This window comes from Silene latifolia, chromosome X, assembly GCF_048544455.1.
Source record: "Silene latifolia isolate original U9 population chromosome X, ASM4854445v1, whole genome shotgun sequence".
In the NCBI taxonomy this organism is placed as follows: domain Eukaryota; kingdom Viridiplantae; phylum Streptophyta; class Magnoliopsida; order Caryophyllales; family Caryophyllaceae; genus Silene; species Silene latifolia.
In genome coordinates this window covers 328,047,300-328,072,572 of record NC_133537.1, presented here as the reverse complement: position 1 = coordinate 328,072,572, position 25,273 = coordinate 328,047,300, and the positions used below count along the sequence as shown (strand labels likewise).

The following is a 25,273-nucleotide window of genomic DNA, read 5'->3' as shown; positions in this document are numbered from 1 at the left end:
TTTACTCGACCAGACGCTTTCCCTCATAACGAACAAAGCAAAAAAAATCGAGTGACCACAAAGCAAAACGTTATGTCCGTCTTCTCCGACTAAATTTCACCTTTTCAGCACCGGACCACCGTCGCCACCACTACTTCACCTGAGTCTCACATTTCCCTTATTCTTCTTCCTCACTTTGTTCTAGCTCAAATTAGGTAAGTGTTATTTTGATTAATTTCAATTTTCTAACTTATAATTTGTTTTGTCTGTATAGTATTATTATTATGGATTTTTGGTCTTATATGTTTATATAAACATTTGTGATGTTAGAAGGTTTTTAATTGTTATTTAATTAAGATTTGTATAAATTGGGGATTAGGGTTGGTATAAATTAGGGGTTTTTGCTAAATTATTATTATTCTTACTATTATGTAAATTGGGGTTAAGATTGACAATGTATGGGTGATTATGATAATGTTAGTAATGTGGATTGGCAAAAAATTAGTAGAGGATGTGTAGTTATTATACATTCGTCCCGGTCATTTGTTTATTTATAATATTTTGAATGTTTCACTTAATTATTTATCTTACTATTTTAGGAATACTTTTAATAGTCAATCTGATCTTCTACACTCAATTTGTTCCATTTATTAGTCCCCTTATCTTTTCTTCGCCAAAGCCAAAGCTAAAGCTAAAGCTAAAGCTAAACAACTGACGAGGACAAAAGGACTATAATGTTAGTATTGTGTAATTTACTTAGGGGGCGTTTGGTTGGGGGGAATAAGGAAAGGGAAAGAGAATAAAAATGGTTGATTCTTTTTGTTGCTGTTTGTTTGACACAAAGAAAGGGTAACCCATACTCCCCCTTACCCCCAAAACCATTCTCATCCATACCCTCCCCCTTGGTAGTTCTCATAACCCCATAATCCCTTCTTCCTCCTACTCCCTATTTCCACCACTCCCACCAACACCCACCACACCCTCTCACACCTTCAACCACTGCCACCTACACCCTACACCCACCACACCGACACAACCACCACCAGCGACGCCGACACAACCACCACCAGCGACGCCAACTGTCCACGCTACCCCATATCCTCAACCACTAAACACCACACCAACACCTTCAGTAACTCTCCCACCCCACCAACCACCACCAACACTACCTTCCTCGGCCACACCACTGCAACCGCCCGACGTCGGCCACACCAGATCTGGTGTTTTAAGGGGTGGGGGAGGGGTTTTCGAAGGGTTGTGGTGGATTTTTTAGAATGAATAAGGTGTTTGGGTCGGGATTGTGGTGTTTGTTGAGGGCGTGAGGCGCGGTGATTAGGTTCGCCATGGGGTACTGTGAGGAAGATCGTCGGCGCCGGTACTTGTGGTGGTGTCGGTGTAGATAATGGTGGCAGGTGGTAGGTAATGGTGGTGGAGGTGGTAGATGTTGACTTTTAATTCCCTTTCCCTCTAATTGTCAACCAAACACCCAAGTATAATATGGGTGATCCCATTCATTTCCCTCTCTTACCCTTTCTTGATTTCATTCTCTTACCCTTTCTCGTACCAAACGCCCCCTTATTTGTATAATGTTAGCATTGTGGATTGATAATGTTAGCATTGTGGATTGATAATGTTGTTATTATGTGAATTGAGGTTATGATTTATGGTTCACAAAAAAATTAGTATTGTGTAATTATTTTGGTTTTCAGGAAGGTAGCAAGTTAGTAAAAATAAGCTAGTAATAATATTATCTAATTTGTTATTGTTGTATGTATTATTGTTTAAATTTTACTGGTGAGATTAGAATACAAATGGACGTGCGAAGAAAGAATAGATTTATAAAGAGTGTTGTTGAGTTTATTGAATAACAAGATGAATATCTTTTTTTTTTTTTTTTTTTTTTTGGCAGCTGTAAAAACGAGAATCATACAGATGGCATTTGACTCATTTGGTCAAATGTACTTATTTTACTAAAACTATAAACAGGAACAACAAGGAAGCTACATCGGGTAACATAAATGTGTTGATAACGAACGGATGGCTGAATACGGGAAGCAACTTCAACATCCTGTGCAATCTTGGAGCGACGAACATAGATGGCCAAACGATCGAACCAAACCTTACTCATCTTAACCAACCAACAAGACCCTTGACCCATCGAGAATGAACAAAGTGTACTTACACCACAAGGATGTAGAAAGGAAGGGCGGAATGTAGACCATAAAAGCCTACCTCCAGAGGAGATAAATCTCCTACACTTTGAATAACAGCACTCACTACGGATAAGAAACTCGTAGCCAAGAAAAGAGAGAAAAAAGATAGGGAGCAAAAGAAAGAGCCACATAATCAGCCCCCAAACCAAAACCAACTTAGCAACAGGACAGAGGAAGATGGACACAACACACACCGGATGTAAAACAACGAACTTCCTTATTGACACAAGTAAACTTATTGACACCATTAAAACTAGGAAAATAAAAGGGAAAACTTTTATTTGTGAAAACGGTAAACACGATAAAAGAAGAAAAGACATCGACCAGAAGCGGAAACCACCGCATCCGACCCAACCAACAACACTACCAGTAACCCGATTCCTCCCCTACCAGGGACATCTCAAACAGGAAGACCCATCCACCAAGACCTCACACCATCCAAAGTGAACGACGACACAACAAACACAAACAATCTGAAAGTCGCAAAAGTCCAGCAAACACCAAGAAAACCAGCAAAGAACACCCATTCCGCCAAGCGAATCCTCCCAGGACCACCGCCTTACATGCAAAAACCAACTTACAAAGACACTCAGGACAAAAGACCGATTGGTGGGGGAAAAGAGGGGATCACCAATCGGTCCAAAACTGACCCGATGAGCTATGCTCATAAAACGAACACAACAAGGACTAAGGACCGATTGGTGGGGGAAATGGGGGGATCACCAAAGGGTCCCTAACCGACCCAAAGAGCACAGCTCATAAAGAGACATAAACAGAAACCACCCAACACAAACAGACCAGGATGACCGAAAGAACACACATCGGAAAACCCCGTCAGAAAGACCGCAACAGACCCACAAAACCTAACCTAAAAAGCCGATTTACGGCCTGAACCTTTACTTTAATTAAAATTAGAGACATACCAGGGGTGGGGGGAAAAGGGGGATCACCCCTGGGTTGCATGCAAGGTTCGGCGACAGGACGAGGAAACGGAGGGACAAGTGCTCCACGGTTGAAGCAGCAGCCAGACGCCAGCCACAAACGGCCCGACTTACAGAAAACCGAACCCGAAAACAAATGGGTGAGATCAGAAACGGATCATACAAGGGGAGAGATGTGAGGGATCGCCGGAGACGAGCCATGGGGTGGACTCATCGCCGGCGATCGGGTAGGGGAAGAATGGTGGAGTGTGTGATTAGAGGAGGCGGCGGATCAAAGTTAGAATAGGGTTTTTTTGTTTGTAGAGAGAAGGAAGAGAAACGCCTTTTTAGAGAGATGAATTAATTAAGTTTGGAACAAGATGAATATCAATTTATAGGAAACAAACTTAATTAGGTGTGCTTGTAATAAAGGTAAAAACTTTAAATAACTATCCCGTACATGATATAGAGATAAATTATTATAATTGAATTTGTCATGAATACTCATATTTCTCTAATTCTCGAACAACCTCAAATCCAACGAAATAAGAACTCATAGAGAAATGATCACAAAATTTCATTGAAGACGGCACGTATCCGTCACTTTGGAGTGACGGATACCATTTCCTTTCACAAATGACCCAAATAGATGAGAGAGGGAAGCACATGGGGGTGCCCCACCTTGTCCCCCTTATTCGTTTTGTGAGTGACATTACCCGTCACTTGCTCCGACCCGTCTTCAGCAAGATTAACTGATGATAGTTGATGTTTTGGAATCCCCTAATTTAAGAGTACATTAAAGCAAGCAAAAATCAATAAATGGGGAGGGGTTGGGGATGGAGTGGTTGGTTGAGCCTAGACCTGACAAAATGGGTCAGACCCAAATGACCCGACCAGAAAAGGCTGACCCGAGACCCGAAAATGACCCGAAACCCGAATTGACCCGACCGACCCAGGACCCAACCGAACATTGTCGACCCATGTTGACCCGACCCAGGTGACCCAATCCGAAAAGACCCGACTCATAACTGATCTGATCCCAAATGACTTGAAGTGACCCAAAATGACCCGAAACGACTAGTACTAACTCATATTAATATTATATATATCAAAATAAAGTTTCATTGGTTACAATAATCCCTAATAAATGGTTAAATTTGCAAAATAGCATTTCTTAATCAAAATAGTATTAACTTAAGTGCTTAGCCATTAACTCAAAAGTAACCCGACCCAAAATGACCTATACCCGAAAATGACCCGACCCGAAATGACCCGAAAACAGATCACCCGAAATTGACCCGAAATCCGAAAGTGACCCGATCCGACCCAACCCGACCCGAAATATGTGGCAGACCCGAAATGACCCGACCCAAACTGACCCGACCCGTATCCGACCCGAGTGACCCGTTTTGCCAGGTCTAGTTGAGCCTAATCATTTTATCAAGCTATGAGGGTGTATTGTAAGTTTAAGTTTATATATTTGTAATTATATCTTAGGTTATATTTTTAATTATACCTTAAATTTTTTCATTAAAACCTTTTTATTTTCCCTTAACTGTTTTTTTTTGGGTTTTGATATATACAACCCACTGGGTTGTATTTAAGCATTTAATATCTTCCATATTTGGAATCTACATAGTATAGAAGATGGGTTCTTTAAATGATTCCTATTGGCTGTTACAATTTTTTTTTTTCTGACGTGGGGACCGTCATGATCTCTACATAATTAATTACACTCTTCTTTACCATCTTAATTTTATTTACTTAAGATTACATTTACACAAAATCATACATTATACAATTACACATTAATAAATTACATTTAGGAAAAAATTAATAAAATTTTTAAATAATCGTCCTCCTATTTCTAACCTGAACAAATAAAATGTGAACAATGCATATTGATTAATCAGCCGGAATAAGTAGTTTAAATCTACATAGTATAAAAGATGAGTTTTTTAAAAGATTCTTATTGGCTGTTATAAATTTTCTTTTTTCTTTTTTCTTTTTTCTAACGTGGGGACCGCCATGATCTCTACATAATTAATTTACACTCTTCTTTACCATCTTAATTTTATTTACTTAAGATTACATTTACACAAAATCATACATTATACAATTACACATTAATAAATTACATTTACGAAAAAATTAATAAAATTTTCAAATAATCGTCCTCCTACTTCTAACCTGAACAAATAAAATGTGAACAATGCATATTGATTAATCATCCGGAATAAGTAGTTTAAATTCATTGTGTAAATAAAAAAAAATCAGTATAACTATTATATTCCAACATCACAAATACAGAGTATATTATTTCTTAACATTTTAACAACAAAATATATTGATATGTCATTTTTTTAAATTTTCGTACATAAACAATATAGTAGAGGTAGATAAAAAAAATTCGTAGAAAATAGATTATTCGGTAAGAGAGTTTTTTTTAAATCGAAAATATATATAAACTTTAAAATAAATGAAAGCAAATATAAAAAGAACTAAATATAACATAGCCAGTATAATACAATTAGATTTGAAAAAGTGGCCGTTCCAAATCGAAAAAAATATAAACTTTAAAATAAATGCAAAGAAATATAAAAAGCAGGAAATATAAATTTCATATCATACTTACAAGAAGTTCTTCCGATTATTCACTTTAATTAGCTTTAATGTTAAAAGTCAAATTCTTTAAATTTGAATGAGATGAACATATGGAAAAATACTTAAAAAACAGAAATAATTAGAGACAACAATATTTAAATAACTTTTTTAAAAAGGTCTGAAAGACATCATAATTATTCATAATAATTGAAGAATAGTGAAAAAAAAGGAAAAACAGTGAATTACTGTAAAAAAAAAATAACAATACTGCATGGAAGAAAAAGAAATCAATTTTAAAGAAATCAATAGTCGGAAATACATAAAGATCGATCTTTTTGTATCATACATATAATTTCGATAATTGACTGCAAATGTCGTTATATGAGGTGTGAAATAAATTTTGAGGGCAGATTTGATGTGAGAGATTTTTCAATCGGAACTTGAAGGGATTAGAAAGAGGCCGCCAAGTGAGAATGAGGGTATAAGATGAAATTGAGAGTGGACGAATTTTCATTTTTATTTAATATTTGAGGGGAGTTGGAGAGATGATGGAGGTGACGGTGGTAGTGAGCCAGGGAGATATTAGACTCTCATGCTTTGGAAAAACACATTTTGAAAAAAAATTACTCACATATACAACTTACGTGCAATGTCCCCGAGCCCCAACCAGGGTGATATCCTCGTGATAGTGGTTCGAAGTAGCGATTGATAGATTGAATCGATTATTTTAATTACATTAATGATGAAAACCATTGTCGTAGATGAAAACCGTTTTTTTCTGTAATTATACGTACGTTATATGTTGGTTAGTTACGTTAATGATGAAAAACCGTATTATGTCATCAGAAAGAAGACCGCTACTGAAATTATGAAATTATATTACGTAAAATCTTGAATTATGGACTTATTTATAATGTTACGGCATTGCACATTTAATAACACTCATTTATATGATCATGTATCAATAATATCTGTTATTACGACTCGTGCATTTTTTGCACGGGTTTAAAACTAGTTAAGTTGAGAATTCAAGACTAAATTATGCACAACCCAATGTAATTAATGCATATATTTACAACTTCTTTCCATATTTAGTTTCTTAAATACAACCCAATGGGTTGTATATATCAAAACCCTTTTTTTTAGTGACAAGGTAAAATGTCAACAACTCGGGAGATCTTGCTTGAGTTGCATACCAAAGAAAGCAAGGATGGTAAAAGGATTTTCCATAAGAAGAAGGCCAAGGCCGTATATGTAAGTTTCAAGCAATTTCGTAACAAAAGTTCAAAATAATAACTCCTCGTTATTTTTACATATTATTATATGACAATAACATTAATCTTTAGCGTTTTTATTTTTTAGGAGGATTATTTGCGCGGAATCGAGAACAATGCCACCGAAAAGAGCGAAAATGAGATTTGGTGTGACGCAGTGCAAGGATACAAAAAAGGGGCCGTGTATGGGGTTGGAAATGCACATAATCTATTCCACGAAACCCCAAGAGCGAGATCGTCTTCAATGCAAATGCAAAGCTATGTTCGGGGGATTGTAAGTCAACTTCAAGCGCAACTTGATGCTCAAAGAAGAGCAGATGCCGCAAGGGATGAAGAAATAAGAAAAATGAAAGAACAACTCGACGTGATGCAAGCTTATTTTGCCTCTTGCAACCCCGGTTTTCGTCCGCTGAACCCTGACCCTAAGGATCTCTCTGGAGCTTCAACCAGCTTTCCATGCAGTTGATAGTTAAAGTGAACAAAACTTGGTTTGTTAAGCTTGGTGAACAAAACTAAAGTCTTGTAATTTGAATTTGCTTAGATTTTATATATGAGGTGTTGGTGTTGCTCCTAGTTTTTCAGGCTTTATGCAGGCTTTGTATTCTACAAATATTTTTTTTTGCCAAAATAGCAGCAGATTTGGCAACCGACATATTTTTGGCGACTGATTTCAGTCGCAAAACAGTACAACATTTAATCTCACTACTGCCTCGGTGCCTCCCAGTCAAATTGGCGACTGAAAAAGCAATTGGAGACTGAATATCGGTCGCCATTTGCCAAACTGACGATTGGAGTAAGTCCTAGGAGACTGATTTCAAACGCCAATTTAGAGACTCAACGAAGCAGCGGTCGTCAATTGGGCGATTAATTTCAATCAACAATCTACTTGTTTTGCGATTGGTCGCCAATTTTGGCGACTGAAATCGATCGCCGGTTTGTAAGAAATAGACCAAACAGTGTGACCACTATTGGTTGCCAAGTTCTTTTTGGTGACTAAACCGTGTCGTTAATTTTTGTAGTGAATATAATTTTCATCTCTAAACAACCTATACCTTGGTTAAAGTGAAATGAAAAAACTACTTTATCCGTAGATGCTTCTCCAGCTCTCGCTCTGCATTCGGTATTATAGATACGTACATATGTACCCAAAAAAAATATTATAGATACATAAATTTAAGAACAAGAGTGGCTCAAGTGGTAAGAGCTCTCTTGCTCAAACCGTGAGGTTCGATTCTTACCGGCAACATAGTACGATCATTTGAAAAAAAAAAATAGATACATAAATTAGCGATTTTAACAACAGATTGATTACTCGACAAAATAAATTACTAATTATATTATTATGAATACTATTATTAAACTTATCCATACAATTATATAATCTAACATTATAAGATTATCTTATACGAAGTACTATAAAACAACGTTGTAATTTTTTAACCGAAGAGAGTTTGAGTAAACTTATTGAATTATGGTACGTAATGAACCAATATGAATCTAACGTGCGCGGAAGAAACTGTCAAAGAATTGTCACTACAAATTATGTTCTTTATACGATCATCCCCCTAATACTAAAAGAATAAGAGATTCTAAAATTTTCCCGCCTAAATGTTTTTCTCTATATTGGGCTCTGGGCTTCATTACATCATATCTTTAACTGAGTCCAACTGATTAATTCCATACAAAAAATAATTCTATAAGTCTAAAAAGCAGATAATATATTTTCAACTTGCATAGACATAATATATTTATGATGTGATAGAAATATTTTACTACTATTATTTTTAAAAATAAATATGATTGTCACGATTACTCACGAATACTTTTTAAGCAAACACTTTTTAACTAATTCTACAACTCCGTCTTTTGATACAAACGTATTACAAGTTAAGAGTTTTCATAAATTGTTTACTTCTAACGAAAAGTTTACGTATAAATTATTTTTTTCTTAAACTTTAACTTGATATCTACCTCTACTTCATACTATGTAAATATTTAAATTTTGATTAATTTTTTAATTTAACATATAAATATATTTATTACAATGCATATCTTATCTGATTGTAATAATATTAACGTCATTACTCATTACTTAACGTTTATTTTTCGTCTTTAGTGGATATAATGATATTTTTAAAAACAAAGTTAACAAAATAGTTTCAGTAGTAACATCGGTAATCTTATACGGAGTAAAAGTGTTGAACCTTCTCTTTTCTACCTCTTAATACAAAACATTACTAATATTAAATTTTATAATTAAATGTCAATTGAAGTTAAATACTATTAGTATAATTATTATATTCTCTAATATGCATATCTATAAAACCGCGCAGTCGCGCAGGATCTAGACTAGTTATCATTATGTTGATAAATCAAAGATCTAAAATTCATTTTAGACATTTAAACTTTCTTAAACTGTTTCCTTTTTAAGAGTCAAAATTTTTTGCCAAAATAACAAATTCAAAGAACAAGAGACCTTGCACACGTAATGGTCTTTAAGGACTATTTCTGCGTCTTTTTGACCAAATCCGCTCATATTAGGATTACTCGTGCGTTAATAGTTGATCAAGTTTTATAGATTCACCCTTTTCGTAAAAAAATATCAATTTCACGAGTTCACGTTCATCCTAATTCCTAAGGCATCCACTTTGCTTATTTTGTATCTGCCTTTTTGTAAAAAAAATTCTTTATACCCTCTGGCGTGGGCGCGTGGCATTATAAACTGTCGCCTCGCCTCTACCAAAATTTGAGTCTTAATTGATGATTATTAGGCGCTATTATTTCCGCAACTTCTCAACTAACAATCAACTAACCCCTAAACTTTCCCGCCAAAATGTAATTTTCACTGAAGATTCCTGTAACAAGATTTTAAACTCATACCCAGATGCTAAAACCTTGAAAAAACTTCATTCACATATCATCAATGATCAAAATCTTCGCGAAAATCCATCAATTGCGCTTAAATTAATTAGGGCGTATGCCGGTTGTGGTGAATTGGGTGTTGCCCGTCAACTGTTCGACGAAAGTCCTGACCGAAATGTGGTCTTTTTCAATGTTATGATCAGGAGCTATGTTACGCACCAGCATTATCAAGATGCTTTATGGGTTTTTAAGGGCATGTTTAGTTGTTATGTTAGACCGGATCATTATACGTACCCGTGTGTACTGAAAGCGTGTTCAGCTTCTGAGAATTTGTGGGTTGGTTTGCAGGTTCATGCTGCTGTGTGTAAAGTTGGGCTTGATTTAAATTTGTTTGTCGGGAATGGGTTGATTTCTATGTATGGAAAATGTGGGTTTTTGGCGGATGGCAGGAAAGTTCTTGATGAGATGAGTGTCAGAGACGTTGTTTCGTGGAATTCGATGGTTGCCGGGTACGCGCAAAAAGGGCATTTTGATGATGCTTTGAGAATTTGTAGGGAGATGGAGTTGATTAAGTTGAAGCCTGATGCTGGCACAATGGCAAGTTTAATGCCAGCGGTTACTGATACTTCATATGAAAATGTCATGTTTGTCAAGAAAATGTTTGAGAGTTTGGATACGAAAAGTCTGGTTTCGTGGAATGTAATGATAGCTGTGTATGTCAAAAATTCCATGGCTTCGGAAGCAATTGATCTTTACGCTCAAATGGAAGCTAATGGATTGAAACCAGATGGGGTCACCATTACTAGTATTCTTCCTGCTTGTGGCGATCTTTTAGCTATCTCACTAGGGAGGAAGATTCATAATTATGTTGACAGGAAAAGACTTCGGCCACATATATCAGTGGAAAATGCATTAATCAACATGTATTCTAAATGTGGATGTCTGAGTGAAGCTAAGGACGTGTTTGATACTATGCAAACCCGTGATATTGTTTCTTGGACTTCAATTATTTCTGCTTACGGTGTGAGTGGACAAGGTCATGAAGCCGTGGCTCTGTTTACAAAAATGAGAGTTGAAGGCATGATTCCGGATTCCATTGCTTTTGTATCTGTTATGTCAGCTTGCAGTCATTCAGGGATGTTGGAAAAAGGGAAACATTTTTATAAATTAATGACCGAGAAATACAGTATAGCCCCGAGGATTGAACATTATTGTTGCATGGTTGATATCTTAGGGCGAGCAGGGAGAGTGGAAGAGGCTTTATCATTCATCAAGGAAATGTCGATTGAGCCAAATGAAAGAGTTTGGGGAGCTTTATTGGGTGCTTGCTGGGTGCACTCGAACATGAATATCGGTTTAGTAGCTGCTGATAATCTATTTCACATGGCTCCCGAGCAAGCTGGATACTACGTCTTGCTATCTAACATCTACGCCAAGGCAGGGAAATGGAAGGAAGTTAGCTCACTTAGAACATTAATGAAGAGTCGAGGCATGACAAAAACGCCTGGTATTAGTAATGTGGAGTACAACGGTCGTATTTATACGTTTCTTGCAGGAGACAGGTCTCATCCACAGTCTAAAGAGATTTACGAGAAATTGGGGCTGTTAATGGGTAAAATGAAAGAAGAAGGTTATATTCCGGAGATGGAATCCGCTCTTCATGATGTCGAAGAAGAGGATAAACAAGGACATCTTATAGTTCACAGTGAGAAATTGGCTATTGTGTTTGCCCTGATAAACACCAGGCCTTCAACGCCAATCAGAATAACTAAGAATCTTCGGGTTTGTGGAGATTGCCATGTTGCAATCAAGCTCATCTCGAAGATCACCATGCGAGAAATCATTGTTAGGGACACAAATAGATTTCATACATTCAAGAATGGGGTTTGCTCATGTGGTGATTACTGGTGACTGCAATTACAGTTTACAGGTACGTTTCCAGTCATTTTGGTTTCAGTTAAAGAATCGTTCATATTACATCGTATGACCGAGTTTGACATGACACTGCATACTTCTTGTAAGCCAAAAGCATGAAGATCATCCACAAAATAGTAGAGTCCACCTTTGAACATGTACCCGTGTCTGATCCTTGTATAAAATTACCGAGGAGGGTGAATTTACTCGAGGCCCCTAGGGCCTAAGTACTGTAACTCTAGGCGGTATTAATTTTGATAGCAAGTGAGGATCCACATTGTATTAGCATGATTTAGCGCGGTTTTAACACCGATGTAGGTGTACTTAGATTCAGAAAACAACAAGAAATGTGAATGTTGTATGCATATATATACTATGGTCTCAGACGAAGCTTTTCATAAGCATTGCAAGTGATTTAAGAGTCAATGTATGTAACGTGATTTTTACATAAGATTTAGTTGCTTTGAATTAGCTAAATAAATTTAAAATTGTACAAATAAAATGTGATCGCTATAAAAGAAATCGTATTAACAGAATATCTCCAATATCCTCCATATCTTCCACCTCCAAAGATATCTCAACATAAAGAGCAACTTATATTTTAGAGTATTGCATATATTGTAACTATAGGATGTATTCTTACACAAGACACCTATATTAGCCTAAATTAGATGCTAGGTTTTTGTATAAATAGATCAGCATTCACTGTAATTATCATCATTCAGAAATACATTACATTCACCAATCTTATATGGTATCACACAGTCCCCATCGATCCACAAAAAAACCTTCCTACAACCTCTATCCGCGCGCCGCTGCATTCAAACGCACCACCACCACCATCCAAACCTCTCAACCTCGCCTCAATATGTCACCAACTGAAAACTCCATCCCTAACCCACATGATGCAACTCACCCGCTCACATCGATCAATTTGAATCACTGTGTGAAATTAACCTCTGTTAATTACACCTCTTGGAGATTCCAACTGACTAACATCCTTTTTGGTTTTAGTCTTTTGGGTTTTCTTGATGGATCTCACCCTCAGCCGTCACCCACAATTACCTCGGACGATAAATCCGAAAAACCCAATCCTGCTTATTATACATGGCTTAAGCAGGATGGCCTATTACTTGGTGCTCTTATGGGCACCCTATCACCAACCATTCAAGCATTGATAGTCCGCGCAACCACCTCGAAAGAGGCGTGGGACATCCTTGCACAAACGTATGCCAACCCGTCCCGCATACACATTTTACAACTAAAGGATCGACTCGATTCAATAGTTAAAACCGCAGACCAAAATATAACCGAATATATGCACGCCATCAAGGCATGTGTCGACCAATTAGCCCTTATGGGCAAAATATTAGATCCTGAAGATGTCATTGCCAAGGTTCTCAAGGGCCTTGACTATAACGTCTTCAAACCTGTCATTGACGTAATTAGAGCACGAGACACACCAATTGCATTTGAAGCACTTCATGAGAAGTTGCTTCAACATGAACTGCTCAATAAACAAAACCCCACAATCGACCCTTTTCAACCTACTGCAAACCTCAATTATCGACACAACAACCACTACCGTCACAATGACCGCCACCAAAACAACCACAACACCACCGGCCAAACCCAGCCAAACAACAACCCCACCCCACGGCCCTTCAAAGGCCGCTGCCAATGGTGCAGGCAGGTCGGTCATGTCATCGCCGACTGTCCCCTTTTCCGCAAACTCTTCCCCACCATCATATTTCCTGCACCCCCCACTCGCCAACACCAGGCCGCACCTCAGGCTCACACCGCCACAACCCCAGCCGCACCAATGCCCAACCCTCACTACCTTCTTGACAGCGGGGCCTCCAACCATGTTGCCTTCGATCTAGACACACTCGCGCTCCATTCGCCGTACCTCGGTGCCGACGATCTTATCATCGGGGATGGCTCTGCACTCCCTATTGATAACATAGGTTCGCTTACTTTACCTTCATCTTCAATTAAATTGTCAAATGTCTTGCATGTTCCGAAAATATCTAGAAATATAATTTCAATTTCACAGTTATGCAAAGATAACAATGCTTACGTTTTGTTCTCTGCTTCCAATTTTTGTGTTAAGGACTTGAAGACAGGAACAATATTGCTGCAGGGCCAGGCTAAAAACGGCATTTATGAGCTGAGCCCGAAGCCCAAAACCGTTTACTCAACACAACCCGGCTCAACTCCGAACTCATGGCATCACAAATTAGGGCACCCTACTTATGATGTAATGAGATTAATTAATAAAGATTTCCAATTTCGTTTGAACAATTTTTCTCACTGTGATTCATGTTTAATAAGCAAAAGCACCAAATTACCTTTTGCGACATCGTCATTTAAAACCACGGCACCGCTTGATTTAATATTCTCGGACCTATGGACTAGCCCCGTCTTATCTAGAGAAAAATATAAATACTATGTCATATTCGTTGACCACTTTAGTAAATATGTATGGTTATTCCCGCTTAAGCAAAAATCCGAAACAACCCAAGTTTTTATTCGGTTCAAAGCACTTGTTGAAAAATATTTTAACAAACCAATTCGACGTTTCTTCTCCGACAATGGTGGAGAATTTCAAAAACTGACGCACCATCTTCTCGACAATGGTATTAGTCATTATACATCTCCTCCTCACACTCCGGAACATAATGGATACGCTGAGAGGAGACACCGTCATATTGTTGAAACCGGACTCGCCTTGCTAGCACATGCTCGGCTTCCCACCACTCTTTGGCCATTCGCGTTTAGTACGGCAACTTATTTGATCAATCGTTTGCCTACCACCACTCTTCATAACTCTACTCCATTCTTTCAATTACACAATATAAAACCCGACTACTCCAAATTACATAATTTTGGTTGTTTATGTTATCCATGGTTACGACCCTATACCAAACATAAACTCGAATACCGCTCTACTCCATGTATCTTTGTTGGGTATTCTTCGACCCAAAGTACTTATCACTGTCTTGAACCAAAAACAAACCGACTCTACACCTCAAGACATGTCAAATTTGTTGAAGAAGAATACCCATATACCCGTCTTCTATCCCAAAATCCGCCACCACCCGACAACACAACCATCGATGATTGGTGTCACATAATACTACCTCCAATTCCACCTCCTACTACTGAACCCTCCATACCTTCTCCTCATCCAAGACCTCCTATAACCCAAGTATATACCCGTCGAAAGCCCACTATCCAACCGTCACCATCCACTCTACCGCCCACCGAACCCACTCCCGACACCCAACCTCCATCCCCCACCTCCATCTCCACTTCTCCCATGTCGCCCCCCACTCCAACACCCTCTACGGTTCCCACTCGCACTGTTGTCACACGGCTGGACCATGGCATTCGTAAGCCCAACCCACGATATGCCAATCTCGCTCAAGCTTCAGTCACACCGACATCCTTACCAAACACCGTCAAACAAGCCCTTGTTTCCTCGCAATGGCGACAAGCAATGGAAGACGAATTCCAAGCTCTTATCAAGAACAATACCTGGTCTCTTGTTCCTCGTCATCAATCTCAAAATGTAGTTGGCTGCAAATGGGTCTATCGCATAAAGTATAACCCCGATGGGTCCCTCAAACAGCACAAAGTTCGTCTCGTTGCCAAAGGCTTTCACCAACGTCCAGGTGTTGATTACACTGAAACATTTAGTCCAGTAGTCAAGCCCACCACCGTTCGGCTAATTCTATCTCTCGCTGTAACTATTCATGGTCCCTACGCCAACTCGACGTTAATAATGCCTTCCTACAAGGCACATTAACCGACAATGTCTATATGGCCCAACCGCAGGGATTTATTGATGAGTCCAAACCAGACTATGTTTGCAAGCTAAATAAAGCTATTTATGGACTAAAACAAGCTCCTCGAGCTTGGCACACTGAACTCAAAACCTATCTCACTTCCTATGGTTTCAAACAATCGATCTCTGACTCGTCATTATTTATTTTACAAACACATACCACTCGTATCTATATGCTAGTCTATGTTGACGACATCATAGTTACAGGACCTGACAATACCCACCTCCAACAATTTGTCACACATTTAGCAAACCGCTTCTCCATTAAAGACCTTGGACCACTCTCTTATTTTCTCGGTATTGAAGTCACACCCAACCATCTTGGACTTCATCTAAATCAGTCTAAATATGTTCATGATCTTTTACTTAAATATAACATGTCTAATGCCAAACCTATCACAACCCCTATGGCTGCTGACACACACCTCATTCGTGAAGACAATAAACCAATTCACAACCACTCCGACTATCGAGCTATTGTTGGTAGTCTCCAATATCTCTCCCTCACCAGACCGGACATTGCTTTCACAGTCAATAGGCTTGCACAATTCCTTCATCATCCAACCTCAAACCACTGGTCTACTTTGAAACGCCTACTACGTTATCTCCAGGGTACCCAGACCTATGGCATTCAACTACATCGCCTCTCTCCCATGTGTTTACATGCATACTGCGATGCCGACTTTGCAGGTGACAAAGACAATTATCTCTCCACCTCTGGATACATCATCTACCTTGGTCGTAATCCCATCTCTTGGTCATCCAAAAAGCAACGTGGCCTTGCACTCTCTACGACAGAAGCCGAATTTCGAGCCGTCGCAGCTGTTACAACTGAAACACTCTGGCTTCGCAATCTCCTCACTGAACTCAACATTGTAATCACTAAAGCACCTGCGCTATATTGTGACAATATGTCTGCCACACTCTACGCCAAAAATCCGGTTTTTCACTCCAGAATGAAGCATATGGCACTCTCTTTTCACTTTGTTCGGGAACAGCTTCAACTTGGTCGCATTCGTATACAACATATTGCTAGCAAAGACCAACTGGCCGATGCTCTAACCAAACCACTTCCCAAGCATCGCTTCAATGAACTACGAGACAAGATTGGACTCCTCTCTGCAACGTCCATCTTGCGGGGGCGTATTAACAGAATATCTCCAATATCCTCCATATCTTCCACCTCCAAAGATATCTCAACATAAAGAGCAACTTATATTTTAGAGTATTGCATATATTGTAACTATAGGATGTATTCTTACACAAGACACCTATATTAGCCTAAATTAGATGCTAGGTTTTTGTATAAATAGATCAGCATTCACTGTAATTATCATCATTCAGAAATACATTACATTCACCAATCTTATAGATAATTAAACAATTTCTCCAACTCTGACTCTTTGGAGTTGATTATTAAGATAATAAAATTCGGCGGATAGAAAAACATTTTCGTGGTGCATTGGTACGTATGGAGAATGGATCAAGATCTAACCATCAAGAATGTTGAAAGTTGATAACAAGTCGAGTGTACAAATGATCTGTTAGGATAGGATACGAGTATACGACATATGGGTGATCCAACAAGTGAGATCGTCTTTTACGGGACTCACTCGTTGGACCTAATGTGGAACTGTACAAGCATTTGCAAACATGACTAAAAATCAAGAGAACCAATAGATCAATTAAACATAATACCGACCGCAATGGCTAGTGGTCTTCATATCCATCTTACTCTTGTTTAAAGTGACCGACATTGTTTGTGGTGTCGACAAGGTGAGCTGCTGCATTTCCGAAGAAGGTGTGGACGCCAGTAGCGATAACAATAGCTTCAGTCTCACCTTGTGTGCATATTGAACCACAGAAAACTTCCTCTCCAGGAACCCTTGTCACCGGAGAGATTCTCCGTGAGGCGGATTGGTCAACCAATATAGAATCGCCTTCGAGAAGAAGTGCATCAGCAGGGACAATGTCTCCCAATGTAATCCTGATAATGTCTCCCGGTACCAATATGGCAGCTTCCGACATTTTCCATTGCTTATCCCTCAGCACCTTACACTTGGGATCAAGGTTAATCCTGTTATTATTCCCTTTGATAAAACCCAAAAATTTCAGAATTTTGTTTTCTTTTTTCTCTTCTAATTTGTTGGGTCCAAATAATTCGAGCCTGTAGGCCGCCTCTTCGGAGGTTAGACCCTCCCGCGTACATTTCAGTTTCTCAAAGACTTCCTCAATCGGAATGTTCTCCTGATCAAAGGATTCAGTATTGTCATCTTCAAGTTTCATAGCCTTAGACATGACAATGTAAAAGGCTCTATTAAGAGTCGGAAGTGGATCCATGCCAAGAATTTGGGTACGTATTTCCCCAAATTGGTTATCATCAAGACCCCTGAGAAAATCGTAAGTTTTGTCTTGCTCTGCCCGCGCTCTGATCTTAGGTGCAGCGGAACATGTACAGGCACAAGTGACATCCTCCAAGCCACGAAGTTCATACCATAGAGACTTGAACTTGTTGTAATATGCATCAACTGACAGTTCTCCTTGACGAAGAAGAGTATATTCTGATTTCATCTCGTGAATATGATGTTCGTAGTTGATAGAGTACCGGTGAGCCAAATCGTCCCATAGTGACTTAGCAATTGTATGGGAAGCAATACTGGGTTGAATAGATGCATCAACCGAATTAAACAACTGCGAACAAATAATGGAATTATTAGATTTCCAAGCGGAAAATTCTGGACTTGTTGCGTCCTCTGGGGGCGCAATCTCTCCAGTAATAAAACCGAGTTTATTACGTCCTTCCAATGCGTTAGTCATGGCCTTGATCCAAGTATAATAATTATCACCCGTGAGGAGATATTTGGAAAGAGAATTGCTTGGACTTTCGGAAGGATGTAAATAGTAAATAGAAGACGCATCATGAATAAGTTGGATTTTTTTCGTACCACTGTCGGCCCATGACATATTGATCGGAAACGAGAGATAACACAGGAGAAAAACAATAAAATCTTGCTAAACAGAAAATAACTGTCCTCTTTGGCTACGGTCGAGAATATAAGAGAACGATAATTGTATATTTGTATTATTGATTGTCGTATATAACACATTCCTTATTTATATGGTACGTTAAAATCCTACACTTACCTAAATTTGGACACAAAATATTGTAGACACCGAAATTTTATATTTTGGTAAATACTTATTAGATGGTATATTTATTATTTTAGAGATAATTATCAGAAAATAATGTGATAATATCTTAGAATATTCTAGAATATACCTTCCTACCCTCCAAGCCACTTTACTATAAATACAACTCCGTGTTTAGGGTTTAGCGGAGAGCATGGATTAGGTCAAATAAACGACCCCGTCTTCCTACTACCAAATTGTAGGTATGATGGAATAAGTCACAAAACGACCCCATCATCTCCCTACGGAATTAAGTCGATAAGACCCCCGTAGTACTATCAAAACCCTAAATCCCTTAGAGATGGAATCAAGACCCCCGTAGTACTATCAAAACCCTAAATCCCTTAGTAGGGATGACAATGGGTAGGGTCTGGGTAGGGTCCGCCTAAACCCGGACCCGACCCGAGATTTTTCCTTTGGACTGTGCCCACCCGGACATGCAAGGGTCTAAAATTTGAGGACCCATACCCGGACCCTATGGGTAAGGGTAGGGTCTGGGTCTACCCGCGGGTCCGAGTTTCAACCACTTTAGTAACAAGATTAACAGCTATAGGGTCTATAATATTAAAAAAAAAAAAAAATTCATACTACTTTAACATTATCAGTTTATTAATCTGCCGTTAATGGTGGTTGTCGGTCGCCGGCTATTAGAGAGGTGGTTGCCAGTCGCGTATCAGTGCTTTGTGGTGGTGGTTTTCTTGTTTCAGTGGTGGAGTGGCGGTATTGTCAGAAGAGTTTGGTTGAGTTTTATCACTTTATGGGATGAGGGAAGAGAAAGAGACTTTAGTTGGGTTTCTACAGTCTGCCAGTATGAATTCAGAAAAGTTGTAATTTTGATTTTTTTTCTTTAATAAAGGGTCTAAGGGTCGGGTATGGGTCTCATAACTTAGACCCGGACCCGAAATATTTTCTTAAGACCCATACCCGACCCATACCCATTGGGTCTGAAAAAATGAGACCCATACCCGACCCGTTAGGGTCCGACCCTCAGGGTCTGGGTCGGGTCCCCGACCCACTGCCATCCCTATCCCTTAGAGATGGAATCAAGAGAGTTACGAAAATTGTAACCCTTAATCATTCAATAATAAAACTCTTATTTTCCGTATTATTTTTGTGCCTCTTTATTGATTATCGCAGGTACGGATTTTTATGGTTTACAAATATCTGATTAGGTAAGAAAACTAGGTTGATCCTCTAGGGTAGTACTAACCTATCTTATCCTTTCAAATGAGGGAGGTAAGTTGAAGCCACCGGCTATCAAACCACCTCGAAAGAGTTGTAAATGAATGTCCAATAAAAGCCATGAAGTCAGCAACCTTGTTGGCTTCACAAAAGCAATGTTTAATTATCATCTCATAAAAAAAATGAAGTCTAATTTCACATCTTTGATAATACTAGAAATTTTAATACTACTTTCTTATTCCCTAAAAAACAAATAAAAAAATAAAAAAATTACTTGTACAACCGAGACTGACACTCGACCCCCTGTCTTGGTCATGTACCCATGTCTAATCTTTGTATAAAAATTATCTAGAAGGCCTAATTTATTCGAGGCCCCTACTCCGCTAGGTAATATAACTCTAGACGGTGATCGTTATATGCATACTACGGTCTCGATTCTCCCCGCAGGTGATTTCAGAGTCAATGCGAATGTGATTTTTACCGTAATATTTCTTTACTTCTTAAAATTTAAATTACAAGGTTGACCTTTTCCGAACACAGAGATAATATTTAATCACTATCTTGACTTTTCGTAGTTGATTATTGAGACGATAATAATTCGGCGTATAGAAAAACATTATCATGGTGCATTGCTACGTATATTTTCCACGTTTGGCAACTATTAACCAAGTCAACCTTAATATTTTATAATATTGGCAATGGAGAATGGATCAAAATCTAACCATCAAGAATGCTCAAAGTTGATATCAAGTCGACTCGCACCTTCACAAAGGTCCCTACACCACACATTTTGTACGTCAAAGTTGACCATCTCTTAGTATATATAATGATCCTAATATCATATACAAAATGTACATCTCAAACATTCTAAGCATAATATAGTACAACATGTATGCTACTAAGTTCAATATTCTTCCTCTCTTCCTCATCCTCCTTCCCTTTGTTGCGCAAGCGCGATACTTCCACGGTCATCATGGCGGTATAGCCATATATTGGGGCCAAAATGGCAACGAGGGGCGTTTAAATGAGACGTGTGCTACTGGAAGGTACAAATATGTTAATTTAGCCTTTTTGAATATTTTCGGTGGTGGTCAAGTGCCTTCGTTAAACTTAGCTGGTCATTGTGACCCTCCTTCGGGTGGGTGCGTTGGTTTGTCTAGTGAAATCGAGTTTTGTCAGTCGTTAGGTATTAAAGTCTTGCTTTCCCTTGGCGGTGGCATTGGGAATTATTCGTTTTCTTCCAAAAACGATGCTAAAAACTTTGCTGAATTTCTATACAATAACTACCTAGGGGGAAAATCAAACTCGAGGCCCCTTGGTAACGCAGCTCTAGATGGTATTGATTTTGATATCGAGTCAGGTTCTATATTATATTGGGACGATTTAGCACGGTTTTTACACAAGTATAGTTGTAAAGGCAAGAAGGTGTATCTCGGTGCAGCTCCTCAGTGTCCATTTCCTGATAAATACTTGGGCACTCCCCTAGAAACCGGCCTGTTTGACTACGTATGGGTACAATTCTATAACAACCCGCCTTGTCAGTATAATGGCAACCTTACCAACATAATAACATCATGGAACTTGTGGAGCTCACAAAAGTACATCAACAAGCTGTTTATGGGGTTACCGGCTGCCACACAGGCTGCCGGAAGCGGGTTCCTGCCACCGGATGTGCTCACTAATCAAGTTCTGCCTATCATTAAGAGATCACCCAAGTATGGAGGGGTGATGTTTTGGTCTAAGTTTTGGGATGATCAAAGTGGTTATACTAAACAAATTGTCAATTTTGTATGATTTATCTCATTCAAGTATGGACTTATTTATAGTCTTACAAGATAATTGTAGTTACTTTTTTTAATTACATGTTGGTCTCGCTTAAACGAAATATATGTATTATTAAGTTTACAGTCAGTCAAGTACTTTTCGTATAGATAGATAAGACAAGTTTTCTTTTTATTATTTACTAGGTAACCCAGTTATTGTTTCACCCATCAATATGTTGTTTAAAATGAATATATTCGCCTTCAGCACGAATTTGTGTTCAAGAGCACATGGCATAATTAATTGTCCTATACAATTAAGTTGACATAATCAGTTATCCGCTCGTTTAAGGATTATATATTATTGATTAAGCGAAAAGCAGAGTGTAGTACTAGTCCTCCAAATATTAGGATAATTTTATTAAAATTTATTAATGCCGATATCTTAAGAAACTTGTGATAATGATATTGATCAGATAAAATTCACTTACAATTGAATTAAAAGACATAAACCAAGACGAAAAGCATCTAATATTATTGTACGGAAAACTAACTATATTGTATGGGAACTGATTAAATCACACGAGCGTTGGCTGTCGATCATGCTTCCGGTTGTGAAGTTATTTGCAGCTGAAAACTTGACGTTGACACCTTCACATGTAATGCTCAATCCACTAGGAGACGTCAACGTCGAAGTAAGCCAATATCGACCCTGAAAAGTTAATATGAAGTCGATAGCTTGGTTTATGGCCAAATCTTTAGCAATTGAATCAACCGTCATATCTTTGAGGTTGGAAGCCCTAATGTTCATGTCGAATTGAATAGTCTTATTTTGTTGGGGCATTGTGTAGAAAGGATTCATCATTGCCGACGAAAGGATCTCATTGCCATACTTAATCAACACTACAAGAGGATCGACCATCATTTGATTCTCATATGATCAGAGGTTGCATTGTTAGAGATTGTCATGGAAGCTACGTCAACCGAGACAAGCTCGAATTTGAAGGGAGTATAACTCGCTGCCGATATTACTGTTGCTGCTACGATGAGGAGCAACGCAAAGAACGCAACAAAAGAACAAACAAGTGTCGCACTATGACGATCCCATGTATTTAAATCAAAGTAAGACCAGTTGCTGTTGTTGATGCTTTGAGATCCATTAATCGATTTGTATCGTATCGCTGCATCTCTTGACATCTTCTAGGAAATGAGAAATATAATTGAGAATTGTAATTGATTATTTGATTGATAAGAGTACTAGTATAGACCCCGTGCAATGCATGCACGGTATTTATAGAATTTTATTTTTTTAGTATACTATTTATAGATTGTAAATTGACAATTCATTATTTTTCAACGTTTCTCATCATTGTATTTTGATTTCAGAAAAATAAATAAATTAAAAGAATAAAATTGATAAAGAGATTTAAGTAATGACATAAAAAGTGTATTTAAATGAAAATATTTTTTGCCCAAAATTAATGATATTGTTTTATAATTTTTTTTTAATATCATATCTTTTAGTTATGACTTATCCTATGGAAAACAATTTTTTTATCACAAAAAAAATGTAGAGGCAAATCTTAATTAGGATATATCATATCAAAATAGGAAAGTAAATAAAAGAGCATATCAAAATAGGGAAAGTGTTTTAGGCGGGAAAACTTCAAGTTTTTCCTATTCTATTAGTATATAGGGGATTATTGACAATCAAAGCATTGCATTTATATATGTAAGACTAAATTATGGGAAACAAATCCTAGTCCCAGTCATTGGAGAATCATATCATCATATCATATCATCATATATCATATCATATATTATATTAAAGTAACAACCAGCAACCTATTTAATCGCCACGTGTCAACACATATTTATATGCCACGTGTCATTTGCTAGATTTCTAACAAATATGATACAGTTTTCTAAACTGACACCTATATATTCGGGATATATTTAATTAACTAGCTATGATATTTTTAATATTGCTTGCCATTTATACAAATATATAATTTGCCATTTATACAAATATATAATATATAATTGTTATCCATTTGTACAAACTAACTAATCAAGTCATCAATTAGCCATATAAAACGAAATCTCAAACTTTAATAACGGCAATAGTATATGATGTTTCCTAACTCAGTTAAAATCATCCTAAAATTTCGTTTGCAACTTACCTTAAACCATCTTAAAATTTCGTTTACAACTTATTTCCCTAGACTTTGCAGCCTACATCTTAGGATATTTGTTCAGTTATGATTTTAGGATAATTTTTGAGTATCTTTTAAATAATATATAAGATGCTGATTAATTACTTAAATTTGACTTATTCAGTTTTAAATCTGACTAATTAAGGTTATAAATTATAGGATGAATTGATGAAAACCCCCTTAAATGTTGCACTTTTTAAAACTTAACCCCTTATGAAATTTTTTTTAAAAATTAATACCTTAATGTGAACTCCGTTCATATTTTGGTACCTTAAGTGAAATCCGGTCAAAAAAAAGGGAATATTCCGGCCACTTTTTAAATTTCCCTCCAAATTCAAGATTACATGCCCATTATACCCTTATTCATGGCTTTTACTGCTTCTTCCCTTCCTTCTTATACTTCATCATCTTACCTCCTTCATTTATAACCCTTACTCATTTTATTTTCAATCTCTCACTCACCATTTCAACTACAAGCCATTCCTTTATATCTTACCTCCTTCAGATTTGCGTGCCTTGTTCCTGAGACGCCGTGTCTCAGCCTGACGAGCTCTCTTAACTGCAGAATCAGCCTTCTTTTGGGTAGCAACCTCACAAACAACAGAGAAATTATGGGGTCGACGGATTATGGTAAGCGACTGGTGTCCTAGAATTAGCCAACAACCAAACAAAACGGATTATATTAAGAATCTAATTACTAAAAAACTAATACAGCCATGGTTACAAGCTCCATCCGAGAGAAAGATAGGAATTTCGTGCAGCATATCATGGACATCTGAGGTCATTTGAGGTAGAGAAGAAGATGAAGCTGATCCCCTTTGTTCCTCGTGTATTTGGGGGAATTTGTTTTGTTGTTTGTATTTGTTTTCGGGTGTTAAGGGATACTCCCCCACCTACTCGTGTTTTTTGTTCCTCGTGTATTTGGTTCGTTGGGTAACATTGGGCTGTCTAAGATGATAGCCCAATTAACTCATGTATGGTTGACTTAATTTTTGATATACATCTTACCTTTCATCAAAAAAAATAAAAAACTAATACAAGAACACAAATTGGTGCAGCAATTATAAACTATATCTTGCAGCAATTCCCAGCGTTTCAGTTTTTAAAAACATTTGCCCATGGCTAGGTAAAGGGTGATTGGATGTTCAAAACCTTAAGCTTGCAAATTTTACAACCCGGAAACAAATTTTCGTGGTTGTAACTTTTTTAGTTGGAGATAGAAAATTTGAAGAATGGCAAAGATGAAATAGTTGGAGTTTGGCAAAGATGAAATAGTTGAAAATTTGAAGAGAGGAAAAAAGGGAAGTTGG

The 25,273-nt window shown here is 37.8% G+C and overlaps 2 protein-coding genes and 1 long non-coding RNA gene across 4 annotated transcripts; all 3 read left to right on the top strand.

Annotated features, from left to right (window-relative positions):
- Positions 1–15: 15 nt before the first annotated feature.
- On the top strand, positions 16–7,593 carry LOC141622079 (uncharacterized). Its single transcript, XR_012532860.1, has 3 exons — positions 16–194; positions 6,863–6,970; positions 7,079–7,593. It is a non-coding gene; the product is annotated as an uncharacterized LOC141622079 (long non-coding RNA).
- A 2,079-nt stretch (positions 7,594–9,672) lies between these two features.
- LOC141618412 (putative pentatricopeptide repeat-containing protein At3g49142) lies at positions 9,673–17,521 on the top strand. 2 transcript variants are annotated; one of them, XM_074435506.1, is made up of 2 exons: positions 9,673–11,782; positions 17,364–17,521. In XM_074435506.1, exon 1 carries the CDS (start codon positions 9,751–9,753, stop codon positions 11,761–11,763), a length of 2,013 nt encoding a protein of 670 aa, XP_074291607.1. In that variant the 5' UTR covers positions 9,673–9,750; the 3' UTR covers positions 11,764–11,782; positions 17,364–17,521. The 2 variants fall into 2 exon arrangements, with proteins under 2 accessions (XP_074291607.1, XP_074291608.1); XM_074435507.1 differs by having other exon boundaries at positions 17,393–17,480.
- A 3,325-nt stretch (positions 17,522–20,846) lies between these two features.
- LOC141622077 (hevamine-A-like) lies at positions 20,847–21,893 on the top strand. The gene has a single exon (XM_074438133.1). The coding sequence runs from the start codon at positions 20,876–20,878 to the stop codon at positions 21,779–21,781; it is 906 nt and encodes a 301-aa protein (XP_074294234.1). The 5' UTR covers positions 20,847–20,875; the 3' UTR covers positions 21,782–21,893.
- The last annotated feature ends 3,380 nt before the right edge of the window (positions 21,894–25,273 follow it).